The sequence below is a fragment of the Cibotium barometz genome, chromosome 42 (genome assembly GCF_041138505.1).
Source record: "Cibotium barometz isolate CiBa-2024 chromosome 42, ASM4113850v1, whole genome shotgun sequence".
Lineage (NCBI taxonomy): Eukaryota > Viridiplantae > Streptophyta > Polypodiopsida > Cyatheales > Cibotiaceae > Cibotium > Cibotium barometz.
In genome coordinates this window covers 94,211-109,829 of record NC_141087.1, presented here as the reverse complement: position 1 = coordinate 109,829, position 15,619 = coordinate 94,211, and the positions used below count along the sequence as shown (strand labels likewise).

General features: G+C 44.7%; 1 protein-coding gene across 1 annotated transcript; it reads left to right on the top strand.

Annotated features, from left to right (window-relative positions):
* Nucleotides 1–981: 981 nt before the first annotated feature.
* Nucleotides 982–14,044, top strand: LOC147614007 (uncharacterized). The gene is made up of 3 exons (XM_086780565.1): nt 982–1,267; nt 12,214–12,518; nt 13,829–14,044. The coding sequence occupies exons 1-3, from the start codon at nt 1,091–1,093 to the stop codon at nt 13,992–13,994; spliced, it is 648 nt and encodes a 215-aa protein (XP_086636691.1). The 5' UTR covers nt 982–1,090; the 3' UTR covers nt 13,995–14,044.
* The last annotated feature ends 1,575 nt before the right edge of the window (nt 14,045–15,619 follow it).

The following is a 15,619-nucleotide window of genomic DNA, read 5'->3' as shown; positions in this document are numbered from 1 at the left end:
ACTCACTATCCCTCATGTATAAAGGACATGGTGCATTGAATGAGGCCATTTCATGGGATCAATGGCTGTGAAGCCCAGGTGTGATAATTGAGGCCAGATCTAACGTTAGATTTTAAAAGAGAAAACATGGCCATTTTCGTGGGATCAATGGCTGTGAAGCCCGGGTGTGATAATTGAGGCCAGATCTACCATTAGATTTTAAAAGAGTAAACATGACCATTCATGCCAAAACCTGTTTGAACCCCATTTCCAAGGCTATAATTTTTTTTTGTTAACACATTTCACATCATACATGTTTAGATGTGCTAGCTAGCCCATCCGCGTCTAAGCGCTCGAGTGCTAGATTCAAGTCTGGCCCCTGCACCAACCGCGTTTGGGGCATGTCACGTCCCCGGCCACCCCTCCCAACTCATCCTCCAACCCCCTCGGCGTCGGCCCCCACCCAACCGGCTCCTTATCCTCTCTCTCTCTCTCTCTCTCTCTCTCTCTCTCTCTCTTCACAAAGTCGGACTAGAGTCAAGCTCAACAAGGTCTTCTTTCCCCACTGATTTTTCCAAGCCCGTTCCCTTGGCTGTGGTTTCGCTACATAGTAGATAGGGACAGTGGGAATCTCGTTAATCCATTCATGCGCGTCACTAAATGACAAGGCATTTCGCTACCTTAAGAGACTCATAGTCACTCCCACCATTTACCCATGCTTGGTTGAATTTCGTCACGTTGACATTCAGAGCACTCGGCAAAAATCATATTGCGCCAACATCTGTGGGACCCTAAACCCTAGACTTTTTGGCGTGGTGGCTAGACTTTTTGGCGTGAGACTTAGACTTTTTGGTGTGGGACTTAGACTTTTTGGGCTAGACTTTTTGGTGTGGGACTTATTCTCGCGGTGGCTAGACTTTTAGAGAGAGTGAGACTCGGAGGAGTTTGGTTTTGGATCGTGAAACTTGAGATATATATAGAGAGAGAGACTCGGTTAGTCGGCATCTTAGATAACCCAACTTCCAAGTTCCCAAATTAAGAGAGAGAGAGAGAGCAACGAAGTGCATCAGTCGTTCTGGAGAGAGAGAGAGAGAGAGAGAGAGAGAGAGAGATGGGTGTGCAGGGAGTGTTAGAAGGGGTGGGGTGGTGGTGGCTGCTGGGCGTGGGCATTCCTTTTGCGGGCTACTCCATTCCCTTCGTGCTGGGAGACTTCAATCTCACCATTGCTGCTCTTGCCGGTCGCTTTGATATTGCTGGCCTTCACATCGACCACGTTGCCCTTCAGCAGGTTCTTCTCTCACCTCTCAATTTCACTCTCTCTCTCTCTCTCTCTCTCTCTCTCTCTCTCTCTCTCTCTCTCACACACACACACACATACTCACGAACAGTCCTTAAGTCCTTGAGTATGTGTTTTTCTCTCTCTCTCAGTTAACACACACAACACACACACGTAGGAATCTCTCTCTTTCATGTACACAATATACAGAGATTACTCTTTTCTTTAGAGACTCTCTCTTTCTCTCATCGTTTTCGGATACGGCTCTCCACTGCTCGACAAAAACCTTTTTCCCAGCCCTTAAAAATAAAGGCTTTGAAAAATACAACCTGTATTTTGTGTTAAATTTAGTGGTTTTACCGGTAATATACACTAAAACTAATGAATTTCAGCCCTTGAATGTAAGGGCATGGTCAATATTCAGCCGGTTTTTCTGAAATCCAGTCGGTAAAATTACATGTAAATGTCGGTTTTGTCGAGCACTGCTGGCAGTAAAATATCTTTTTAGGGTTCAAACCCAAGTGCTCACTTTACAAGGACGTTAGCACCAAGTCCCTCCATGTGCTTATGGAGACAAGCACCACTATCACCCAGCTCCACCACTCGTCTTTGCAAGAGGCCATGAATGTACGAACACGACTAGCTCTACCACACACACATGGTTATTTCGTATAAAATAGCAGCATTTCAACCTTCATTTCACTGTTTCAAGGTTGCCTACAAGAAAAACCGTTTTTAGCTAAATTTTGTGTGCAAGATACACCATTTTTCGCTGAAGTATATGTATTAGATGTTGTTTTCTTATATAGTAGGTAAATTTGTTAAGCTCCTCCTAGTACTGAGGTAGCACTCTAATAGTGGGCGAGGCTCAGCTCTTACATCAATACGAAAATCTAAGTGCTCCTTATGATGCCTCTACATAGAGGGGGTTTAACAAGTATGAGATATTGCCCCCCCCCCCCCCCCCCCCCCCCCTTCCCCCTTTCCCGTGACGAGGTTCTCGTCAAGCGAGGTCATCTTGGACGACGACCCATCTCTGTTTGACAATGGAAGCTCATGTGCATACGAGACTTGAACACGAGTTGTAGTCTTGATGGTGGACGGAATCACGCATTGAGACTCCATGAGAAGTGGACCGAGTTCGTGTGCATACGAGACTTGAACACGAGCTGCAGTCTTGATGGTGGATGGAATCACGCATTGAGACTCCATGGGAACCGCGGCCTTACCATGTGAAAGGATTTCATGCGGTGTACGCCTTAATAAAGGCAGGTGGGGGCGAGGCGTACAGAGGACACGCGGGTGTATCTTTTCTGCAGAGAGAGAGCGAAGAGCAACACACTGGAGTCCAGCAGAGGAGCGAGCGCGTGAGCAAGCTGCAGGGGTGTATGCGAGCGAGCGCATGAGCAAGGGTGCTCAGCTGCGAAGAGCAAAGCACTGGAGTCCAGCAGGCTGCAGAGACAGAGAGCGCAGAAGGCTCGCATGCAAGTGTGTGTGTGTGAGTAAGTGCATGAGCAAGCCTACAAGCGAGCAAGTGTGTGTGCAAGCCTGCAAGCGTGTGAGCAAGCAGGCAAGGCTGTGCGTGTGCAGGAGGAGGAGGTGTTGACCAGCTCGTGCGCGTGTATGTGCGGCTGCAAACAGCCGTGTTTCTCTTTCTAGGCTGCAGGGCAGCCGCGTCAGCAAGCTTGCAAGGCTGTGTGCGTGCAGAGGGTAAAGGTGCAGGGCAGCCCGCATGCGTGTGTGCGCGCGGCTGTAAACAGCAAGTCTTTCATCCAGACTGCAGGGCAGCCGCACGAGCAAGCATGCAACAGAGTCTACGAGTAAGAGCGTGAAAGCAAGCATACGAGAGTGTGTGTGAGCAAGTGCGTTGGTAAGCAGGCGAAGAAGTGTGTAAGCAAGCGCAGGAGCAAGCTTGCGAGGGTGCGTGCGTGCAGAGTGTAGAGGCGCAGGGTAGCCCACATGTGTGTGTGTGTGCAGCTGTGAACAGCCGAGCCTTTTATCCAGACTGCAGGGTAGCCGCGCTTGAAGAATGTGTGTGCACTGCCTATTCTCTGTGGCTATGTTGGAGTGCAACAGCAGAAGCATTGTGTGGTAAAGCAGAGGCTTGTGCAGGTGAAGCAAAGGGGCTGAGTTGCAGAGGCGATTCGGATTGCTGTAAGCAATGTGCAGGTAAAGATGGCAATGTGCAGGGGCTGATTCGTCATCTACTCTCTATTGCATGAAGCGGTTCCTACACGGAGTTGCGGAGGCGATTCCAAGGCAGACAGCAGAGTTGCAGATCCTACACGGAGTTGTAGAGGCGACTCGCACGCGGACAACAGAGGCTTCCGTCGGCCACACACCATGTGGTCTGACGTACTTTTACAGTGGTTCTCACCCGCGAGGTTTCCTTTAGGTACTGAGTGCAGGGTGCTTGGTTGGTTTCATGGTGTATTATTTATTATGTTGCCATGTATAAACAAGGATCCTCTTTAGTGAAGTTGTCTGGCTGTTTGTGGAAGGGCGTGGCCCTTATGTTCATGCTCCTTGTGTGATGATTAGTCTTTGCAGTTTGATGTTATACTCTATGATGCTGTGTGTGTGATGTGATGAAGCTGGCCGGTCTGGTTTCTTATGGGGAGTAACTAGTGGGGGTTGTGATTCGTTCGGGCCAACACGGTGAAGTAGCGGGTAGCTTTTAGGGAAAAAGTGAGAGCGCTGGGGACCCCTCACGTGGCAGTGGTATTGGAGCGATTCAACCCTCGAACTAGCTAGGGCTACATACATTACAACATGGATGAGAGTGACATCCAGTCCGTGCATGGAGGAGATGCTCTGGACCATGAGCTAGAATGGGAGCCTCGAGAGGCTCTACCCCAAGCTGCGGCATCTGGCTTGGTGTGCAGACCACCACCAAGAGTTCCCACTCAGGCAAGGGTGTTGTAGTTGGAGAAAAGGTTGCAGACACTTGAACAAAGTGCGGATGCCTTCAAACAGGAGGTCATCCGGCTGGATGCAGCTTATGCGAGTGCGGTAATGGAGGTGGCCGCCCTCAATAGGCAAGTGGCAGATTTGAAGATCAAGGTGGCGCAATTAGAAGGAGAGGTTCGGGCCAAAGCTGGCTCGTCTACGAGGGCAATCAAGCCAAAGGATCCCGAGCCCTTTGATGGCACACGAGAGGTGAAGCTCTTGCAGAACTTCTTGTATGACTGTGAGCAATTTTTCAAGAGTGCCAATCTTACTGCAGAGGCAGATAAGGTCTTTATGCGACCACCTTTTTAACCAAAGATGCCAAGCTTTGGTGGCGTAATTACGTGGAAGATGTGGACAACGGAAGAAATACTTTCGCTATTTCGACATGGGATGAGCTGAAGGCAGCTTTGCAGAAACAATTTCTGCGCATGAATGCCGAATGGAAGGCAAGACAAGCCCTCGACAGCTTGGAGCACACCGGCTCAATCCGGGAGTACATGAAGGCCTTTCGAGCCCTTATGCTGCAGATCAGGACCATGTCTGAGGAAGACAGGTTCTTTCACTTCACTCATAGGCTCAAAGGTTGGGCCCAAGCAGATCTGCAGAGACAAAATGTCACCACTCTCGCCGCAGCATATGTCGCAGCCGACATGCTGACAGATTACAAGGAGCCTGGCCAACAAGGTGAAGGCTCTTCTCAAAGCAAAAGGTCGGCGGGTGCGGGCACATCTGCGAATGGAGGCAAAGATAACGCCAAGAGTGGCTTTAAGGGTAAGAGGTCTGATTGTGAAGGTGGCGGAAGCGGGGGCACTTCCACATCAAAAGAGACCAGCAATGAAGCCAGCTCTTCGAAGAAAGGAGGATCAGGCAACGGAAAGACTGAGTCCTCAAGGTCAGGAGCGGGCTCAAGCAAGTCGACGGGAAAAGTGAAAGAGGTGGAGTGTTTTATTTGCAGTGGCAATCATTATGCTCGTGATTGTCCACCTAAGCAAGCTCTAGCAAAAGCAAAGGAGTGTGGGATGAAGATAGAAGCGGATCCCGGATCCGTGATGAAAGCTGTGAATTTACCAGACAAGTAGGTCGGGAAGAAGGCCAAAAGCGTTCCAATTACTGTGGGTGAGGTTACTCACAAAACAGACTTCAGTGTATGCGAAATGGACGATTTTGACATTGCGCGTGGGCAAGTTTGGTTGCAAGAAGCTAAGGCCTTGATCTCTTCCTATTCGGAACAGCTCCTCCTCTTGGGTGATTCAAGGATAAGGGTAGTGGGGAGGCTACCACAGAACAGCCAGCAACATACCCCAAGCTCTTATCACCCTATAACTGAAGCAAGCGGTGGGCAAGGGTGCACAGCTGATTGTAGCTACCTTGGTTGAGCATAAGCATCATCCTCTCAAGAGATCTCGATGGAAAGAGGCTCCGGAATTGAGGAGGGGGGGAAGGAAATGTGACGAGGTTCTCGTCAAGCGAGGTCATCTTGGACGACGACCAATCTCCGCTTGACAACGGAAGCTCATGTGGACCGAGTTCGTGTGCAGACGAGACTTGAACACGAGCTGTAGTCTTGATGGTGGACGGAATCACGCATTGAGACTCCATGAGAAGTGGACCGAGTTCGTGTGCAGACAAGACTTGAACACGAGCTGCAGTCTTGATGGTGGACGGAATCACGCATTGAGACTCCATGGGAACCGGGCCTTAGTGGGTGCATTAAGGTTCAGTTGTGCAAGTGTACCTTGGGCGGCCTTACCATGTGAAAGAATTTCATGTGGTGTACGCCTTAATAAAGGCAGGTGGGGGCCAGGCGTACAGAGGACACACGGGTGTATCTTTTCTAGAGAGAGAGAGAGAGCGAAGAGCAATACACTCGAGTCCAACAGAGGAGCAAGTGCGTGAGCGAGCTGCAGGGGTGTATGCGAGCGAGCGCGTGAGCAAGGGTGCTCAGCTGCGAAGAGCGAAGCACTCGAGTCCAGCAGGCTGCAGAGACAGAGAGCGCAGAAGGCTCGCATGCAAGTGTGTGCGCGAGTGAGCGCGTCAGCAGGCCTGCGAGCGAGCAAGTGCGTGTGCAAGCCTGCAAGCGTGTGAGCAAGCAGGCAAGGCTGTGCACGTGCAGGAGGAGGAGGTGCTGACCAGCTCGTGCGCGCGTGTGCGCGGCTGCAAAAAGCCATGTTTCTCTTCCTAGGCTGCAGGGCAGCCGCGTCAGCAAGCTTGCAAGGCTGTGTGCGTGCAGAGGGTAAAGGCGCAGGGCAGCCCGCATGCGTGTGTGTGCGCGGCTGTAAATAGCGAGACTTTCATCCAGACTGCAGGGCAGCCGCGCGAGCAAGCATGCAACAGAGTCTGCGAGTAAGAGCGTGAAAGCAAGCATACGAGGGTGTGTGCGAGCAAGTGCGTCAGTAAGCAGGCGAAGAAGTGTGTAAGCAAGCGCAGGAGCAAGCTTGCGAGGCTGTTTGCGTGCAGAGGGTAGAGGCACAGGGCAGCCCGCATGCGTGTGCGCGCGGCTGTAAACAGCTGAGCCTTTTATCGAGACTGCAGGGCAGCCGCGCTTGAAGAATGTGTGTGCACTGCCTGTTCTCTGTAGCTATGTTGGAGCGCAAGAGCAGAAGCATTGTGTGGTAAACCAGAGGCTTGTGCTGCAGGTGAAGCAAAAGGGGCCGAGTTGCAAAGGTGATTCGGACCGCTGTAAGCAACGTGCAGCTGAAGAGAAGATGGCGATGTACATGTGTTGATTCGTCATTGACTCTCTATTGCAGGAAGCGGTTCCTACTCGGAGTTGCGGAGGCGATTCCAAGGCGGACAGCAGAGTTGGGGATCCTACACGGAGTTGCAGAGGCGGCTCGCAGGCGGATAGCAGAGGCTTCCGTCAGCCACACACCATGTGGTCTGACGTACTACAGCGGGTTCTCACCCGCGAGGTTTCCCTTAGGTACTGAGTGCAGGGTGCTTGGTTGGTTTCGTGGTGTATCATTTATTATGTTGCCATGTATAAACAGGGATCCTCTTTGTCTGGCTGATTGTGGAAGGGCGGGGCCCTTATGTTCATGCTCCTTGTGTGATGATTGGTCTTTGCAGTTTGATGTTATGCTCTATGATGCTGTGTGTGTGATGTGATGAAGCTGGATGGTCTGGTTTCTTATGGGGAGTAACTAGTGGGGGTTGTAGCGGGCAGCTTTAAGGGAAAAAGTGAGAGCCCTGCGGACCCCTCGCGTGGCAACAGGATCCCATAAGGAGAAGCGTGTCACACTAGGACACTTGGTCACCTTTTTCTCCCTCACTAGCCAATCAGGCACTGCGTCCATAGCAGTGGTGTCACACTGTCCACCGTCCCACTTCTCTCCAGCTGTCCAACTCAACGTCCAAAGTGTGCCGGCCTCCCATGCCCGACCATCTTTTTTTAGGCAGTGGGCGCTAAATGTTTGGAGGAAAAGGAAGTTATGGGTTTCTCTTGGCCGGCCGTTTCTCACCCTTCGACGTGGTGGCCTTGAGCTGTCGGGCACCTGTCCCAGCATGACATGGGCCTAAGTTTGGTCTACTTAACCGTCGTCCCCCCAATTGCCTGTTATAATGAGCTTTTAATGGGTGAATTAGCTCACAATTGATTAGCCCCCTAGCCTCCTAGCGTTCCTAGTGTGGTAGTTACCTTAGTGCGGTGTGATCACATCTCGGGTACTGTCAATATAGTAAATGGAAACCCCCCATCACGTGGGGGTCACCTTGGTGTTCACTGGAGGGGGGATAAATGTGATACATTTTTCCCTTCATTACGCCCCCACTTTAGGATTGCCCGTCCCCATCAAACTTCATGACATGTAGCATGCTCCCACGTTAAATTATCCCCTCCCATGTATCTCGGATTCTCCTTTTCTAATTAATCCTGCCTTTTTTTGAAAAAAAAAATTATCCCCTCCCACTTTTCACTCTGCAAGATAATTTTTTATATTTGAAATATTATTTCTCTTCTTGTTACCATGCTCCACAAAAACTTCTCCCAACCCTTAAAAATAAAGGCTTTTGAAAATAGAACTGGTATTTTGTGCTAGATTTAGTTATTTTACCGGTAATATACACTAAAACTAGTGAATTTTAGCCCTTAATGTAAGGGCATGATCAATATAAAGCGAGCTTTTCTAAAATCTAGCGGTAAAATTACATGTAAATGCCGGTTTTGTCCAGCACTACATCAAAAGTGAGGTGAATATGATTTTAATTTTTAAAATATTATTTTCATTCTTAAACATAAGGGGATGGTCAATATAACGTCATTTTTTCTGAAATCTAGCCGGTAAAATTACATATAAATGTTGGTTTTATCAAGCACTGCCTCAAAAGCAAGGTGAGTATGATTTTGAATTTTTAAAATGTTATTTTCTTTCTTAAAGTTGGCTAGTTGCCTTGATTAAATTAGGAGTACTTGCACTTGCTAATCATTACATATTTTCCAACCGCTCGAGGTCTTACGACACACACAAAGACTAAGTGCACCTCCCAAAGGTGCAGCCACACCTTACACTAATCGGCCTTCCCCCTCCTCATGTGCAAGCATGTAGAATCTTCATGCCCGTTAGTTGTGTTATGGGTTAACCCCACTCGTGGGAGGGGTAGGTACCTTAGTTAGGTAATCACGTTAGTTTTGTTAAAGGGTTAACCCACTTACAATTACCTCCGCCTTCCACTAATAGTTACCCTTAAAATTGGATTGAAATTTTACAAGCTTGCATTATATAATTTGATACTAGTGTTGTTTTTGTGCTCATTTTGATTGGCACACTTCCTCATAGAAAATTAGCTTAATTCCCTTGCCACATAACAATTATCTCCACTTCTTTTTTGGATGTGTGCGAAAATTTTCCTTAATTGCTATATTCTAATAGTTACTCCCCCTCGTGGAAGGAGCATCTCACTTTAGGTTAAGGAAATGAAGGTTGAGATAATAAGAGACTCTTTGTCTCATTTGGCCAAGTTACAAAACTTAGGTTGGGGTAGGCTGGGGAGGGGGTGGGATGATGAAGAATAGTGGGCATTAAAATTTTCACACAACCCTAAGGAGAGCAAGTTGGGTAGGGACATCCTACAATAGGCCCGAAGCTTCAATTAAGAGGGGGATGACTTGGGGTGTTCATTATATGTAAACTCTCTATATCACGTGCGACGTTCAAGGCCTATTTGTAAAACCCTTTATCTATGAATTTTTTATGGATAAAACACACCCTTTTCTATTCAATCCGTGAATACCCCCTTTAAATGTCACCCTTGTATGCGTGAAGATTGTGTAAATTAAGGATTTCAAAAATCCCTTCTATTGAACCCACATGGTAACTTATTAAAATAAATTTCCCCCGTCCATGCAGGTACTAAAGGGCAACAAGGAAAATCCTATAGAAAGCTAAGAACTTCAATTAGAAGGGTGGTTAGAGACTAAAGGGCATGAGATCCTCTATAAGCTAAGTTTTGGATCTAGGGTGGGGAAGTATAAACACAAAGATTGAGTGAATGCAAGCCATTGGATTTGGAAAAAAGTAAACTCAGCCCAATTTGGTTGATGTGGCCCCCTGTTGTGAATGGGGATTTGATTGGTCTCTAGTAGGGATTTCGACGAGCACACCAAAAAATTGCATGAATAACAATAAGTATTTTCAAAATGTGGTACTTGAAAAATTATCGTGATAGTGTGACAGTAAGGCTATGGTCTTGCAAGGTGGACACCCATGTTCGGATCTGAGGTAGAGTCCCCCTCCCCCGGCCCGCCCCCCCTTTTTAATTTACATTCTTGGGCCTTGCTTATATTTTTTGGCCCTTATTTAAACCCACACATAAACGCATGCACTTGCACATATACCTTCACACACACACACACACACACACTATTACAATTACACATTAGACATGTACGCATATACATGAAGTGTATGTGTCTACATGTATATGTGTATAATTGTAATTGTGTGTGCACAATGGTTTCAAAAACAAATCCCAAATCCAAGTTTAAAAAAGAGATGGAGCACCAACAACTCAAGCCCTTCTGTTGAGAGGGCTAATAACTTACCACTACAACATCTCTTAATCGTGTAGTCCCCCCACCCCGCCCCTCAATGCAAGCTCTCGCTTAAGGTGGCACATTCCATTGGTGTGTCAACCTCCTCGCTTCCTCGCTGCACAAAAAAATGGTGTAGTACCATGGTCTTCAACCAAAAGCCATCAAGATTTGTATACCTTTATTTTATTGTATTAGATTTGCAACCCTTCTCTTGAGGCATAAGCCATTAAGATTTGTATACCTTTATTTTACTATGCAATTGAGTTTGCAACCCTTAGTTATTCTCCTCTCGACTTGTAATGCATCAAGATTACCTTTTTCACTAGGCAAATATAGGTATGAACAAATGCTATAGTCAAACTCTTTTTGGGGAGAAATTGTGGGTTAGTCCTTAGTTTAGAGGGGTACTCTTCTAGTTGCTACTTAATTTAGAGGGTGGATATTAGAGAGGCGATGTATGCACATATATTTGATGATAGAAGAAAACAATTGCTTCCCTAGACCTCTCTCAACCAATGAAATTTAACATATTTTGCCCATCTTATGGGTGCGGATGCTACTCTTATGCTCCTTGTATAGTGTGTATTCAAAAACATATACTTCCTTCTTTGTCTTGCCACTATGCTATGCTTATTCTTCCTATATGGTGTGTGTTCAAGAAAACACAGTTCCAACTTTGTTTTGCCACTATGGTCACCTCTAAGCACAACCTAGCTCTTTGTCATGAAACCAAAAGGACACAAAACGTTCAACAATTTATAAAAAATGCCCTCGAAGGACTATATTGTTGGCCTTGGTCTTGCCAAGGACACAAAAACTCATGCTTTTTAAGTTTTATTCAAAAAACAGAGTGTCTTAAGGGGTGATTGACTTTTAGCACTAATGTATGTGCTCTTAGGAAGTAAATGTTCTATTTTTCTAGTTGTGTGATAACTAATATGTGCATTCCTAGATGTCATGCCTTGACGTTGCTTAAGGTATTTCATCTCCTTGTTTTTTAGATGATTTCGTTATATGTGCCACAAAATAGTTCATAACTTGTAAATAGGGGGGAAGTATGATCCGTAATAATGCATCATATTCAAGTGAGTGACCATTAATCTTGGTTGTGGCTCCATCAGTCTTATTGGACTAAATGTTGCCATATATATATAGGCAGTGATGTGTGTGAACACACTTAGGACCGCCGGGGCACTTTTTTCCTCTTTAGGAGGTTTTTTTCCCCGGCTTGTATATACGCCCATCCTTCTAGGGCTAACTTATCTTTTGTACATTGAACTAAAAGTTAAGTCCTTCACGGTTGGTATGCAACTTTTTCTTAAGTTTTACCAAGGGGCTTGTTATAGTTTGGTGGTAGTCCAATTTGTGAAGTGTTTCGTTTTGCCAAGTCCCTAGTCATGGTGGGCGTGAACACTATTGGCGACCTCGATTGAGGTGAGTGAGTGTGTGTGTGAGTGTGTGTGTGTGTGTGTGTGTGTGTGTGTGTGTACACCTCCCCCCCCCCCCCCCCCCCCCCCCCCCCCAAAAAAAAGCTACACAACATTGGTATTTTTAAAAAAGGGGAAGAGCTTGTTGCAACTTGTGAGAGCAATTTGATTCTCTCTCTCTCTCTCTCTCTCTCTCTCTCTCTCTCTCTCTCTCAAGATTGGTTAGCTCACGGAGTTTGTACTGAACATGTTATTTGCTTGAATCCCACTTCACTTGGATAGAAATATGTGGTCTCTTTTTGGGATCATTACTACAAGATAACAAAGATCTCTCTCTCTCTCTCTCTCTCTCTCTCTCTCTCTCTCTCATGTGGTAGATTGCTTACCTAAAGGAGTTGCTATTCAACATGTCATGTGTTCAAATCCTACCCCCATCAAATAGATCAAATTACATAAAAACGTTCTCTCTTTCGTTTTGTAGGATAAGCACATTTTAGCAAAAGAAAAAGGCAAGAATTGTATTAACTATTATGGTGGTCATGGTGCAGTTGCATTCTCTAGCAGGTCTTGTGTTCTTGTTCGTGGCACCATTTCAATTCAACACATCCTTCAGGGTTCGTTACTTCAAGCTACATCGACAGATGGGGTATGCATTTGTGTGTGCATCCCTTTTTTTAGCATTCACGGGTTCAACCACCATGCTTGTCAACTCCGGATTTGGGACTTTCGGACGGCTTTTTATGGCGATTGCGTCCATCACTCTCCTCGTATGCCTTGCTCGTGCTGTGGCCACAGCTAGAAACAAACAATTTCAAGCTCATAGGCGTTGGATGATTCGCACTACTGTCATGGGGTAAGCATTATCTACTCTACCTCTTTCAAAAAAAATTCACATGACCTTGTTAAAAATACAAGCATTGTGTTGGAGCAAGTGCTTAATGTGTGTGTGTGTGTGTGTGTGTGTGTGTGTGTGTGTGTGTTGGAGGGTGGGGTTAGGGTATCATGATTGATCCCTCCCATTTGAAAGGATGTTGCTTGGTACCAACAAAAAAAAAAGCCTTGCATTACAAAAAAGAAAAATTATAAAAAATCATTAAAGCCTTACATTACATATGAGGGACAATTATATACTTGGATTAGCCCAAAGGGTAGAGTCAACCTCTCGCTTGGGAGGGGCTGTGGGTGTGATCCTATAAGCTTTCCTCAAATTCAAAGGGTAGACAAGAGAGCCTACCCTTGCACATATGGAATGTAAATATCTATGCAAACTATTCTCATTTTAAGAGGGTGGAAACAAGGCATCCTACCCCTATGTATATGCAACATAAATATCTATACAATATTTTTATGTGTGTGCTTGTGTGTGGACGTGTGGGCTGAGCTTTTTTCCTTTTATGTATGTGTGTGGATTTGATGACGAAAAAAGAGGGGACAATCACAAATGTTTTTTGAAAGTAAGTCTAGCCCTCCTCACATAATTTGCAATTTGAAGATAGCCATATTGGATTCTTATTATTAAATGATTTATGCCTCAGAAGTTGGAGCCTCATAATTACATTGCATGCATGAGTTCGAAAGAGAGTGGGTTTGAGATATACTTAGGCATGACCTAATGGGTGTTTGCTCATAGGAGTTTGGTAGCTTTATGAATAGGTAATTACAACTATAGGTTTGCCAATTCTTCAAAGTGTAGAGTTTTAATATACAAGTAAAATCCCAAATGTTATGAAAGCATGAGCATTGAGCATACAAACTAGCAATTCATAGAATGAGAAAACTTTAAATTTAGATATGAAAACCCAAATGCTACAAGAGTAAATGCTTGTAATTTTTCTATGAGTAGAGTTGGCAATTAAAATCCTACCTTGGTGATTTTAGGGGGCTTCAATAGATCCCCTTGTGCCTTTTAACAAATCTAGATTGAAATATTGGCAATGAATATCAAGCTCATGGCCTTGGATTCAATATATGAACTTTACAACAGTCCATTCTAAATAAAGAATATCAGCACCAGGGAGTTGAGGTTTTTGGTGATTAAAATTTAAATGTGATCAACCAAAGTCTTCTCTTTCAAAAGGACTATAGGGTTTTTCGAAATTTGTATTTTAATGTCATTTCAATGGTAATGTTAGCCTTCTAATTGGTTACAATGCACATGAACAGGTACGGAGTTATAAATTCACGAATTGTTCTAATGGTTGCACTAAAGGGTCTTGGTTTACCTATTTTGAGTGTTGTTGACTACTCCATCGCCATCCCTTGGATAATGGGTGTTGTAGTTGTTGAGTCCTACATCCAAAAGTATTTGAAAGAGAAAAGGGTAGAGTAGGTTTTTTCTTGTATGTAAAAATCATAACTCATCAACTTGATGTTTTTACTTCTCCACACTCGCAATTTTTTTTCCTTGTAATATTTAGAATTGTTCAAAATCTCATCCTTATATAACGTTGTATATATGTGATCAGTATGACCTTTTTTCATGGGCTCCATTCTCTTTAATAATCCCCTTGCACCCATCTCTCTCTCTCTCTCTCTCTCTCTCTCTCTCTCTCTCTTTGTTATGTGCATATGCACACACACGCGCGCACGCACACACACACACATATTTAGGTTAAGCTAAATTAGGTCTCATCAAGATCCTTCACACACCAAATTAGACTTCCTTTTTACTTATCAAATTTGAGGAACCTAGATGAACCCAATGTTTTGACTTGACTATTTAAGTGGTATATAAATGTTCCTTGCAAAAGGATTCTTCCTATAAAATTGTATTGTTGAGATTGTGAAGTAATGGCCTTTTGTTTAATTTTTTATGTTTGGTAATAAGCCGTGTGTTGCATGAAATTTTGAAGTGTAATTACATAATACACTAGCAAAAGAAAATGTTGCATTGTGAAGTCATGCATTTTTCTATTTCTTTTGACTTCTCAATCGATGAGAAGTGGTGTATTTTTTGAATTTGTAATCTCTCTCTCTCTCTCTCTCTCTCTCTCTCTCTCTTTATATATATATATATATATATTTATCTTGCTAGCCTAATATCTTGGAATGCTTATTCTTAACCTTTTTCTTCTTGAAGGAATGTAACAACATGAAAAAATACGAAAAGTGATATCGACTAGATCACCATGTGAAATTTCTTTCTCACCTACTAGTCTCATGATATATGTAATTTGTGATGTCATGGAGATCAATAGATATAGTGATTTTGTGTGGAAAATATGATGTTTTTGCTATCCTAGACTCTTGGTGATCATGTGCTAACTTCTAAAGACTTATCAAAGACTTATCAAATAGGCATCTATGTAGAGGCATTCATGATCTGCAAGGACCATTACATTTGGATCTTCAATTGTTACTGGGGTCCCTTCCCACCAAGAAAGTGGCGATAGATTTGCAGAGCTCATTGAGCTAGATATAGAAGACACATCTTCGGACTCAAAAGAAATATCTTGTGTATTGGAAAGCAAAGTATCCGTCCTCATGGATAACTTCTATGATTTGGAAGTACAAACTCCACCACCACATGGCCAAGTGAGGTGTCTGTAATTTGACATATGGTTCAAATACATTAGGCATAACAAATACGGAGCCAAGCTATATGTAGACATCTTGAACTGGTTCACAATGAAAATAGAGGATGTTCCATCCCCCTTTGCATTGGAGGTATGGGTCAACTATCAAGGTGACCAGTATATGAGCATAAAAAAAGGGAGATGCTTTATGATAACACCTTTCTTTGAGTCTATGATCTCGACTAGTGTTACCTATCATGAATCAGAGGGAAGAGAATTTGTTGCCACAAATCTTTCAAGGATCTGTCAAGGAGCATACATAGATCGACAATTGCAAAGCGTGGATTATGCACCAAGTGTACCACCACTACCAACTCAAGGGCAAAACCTTGCAACAATTGCTCTGCTCCCTCAAGGTTTGCAATGGAATCCCAATCGT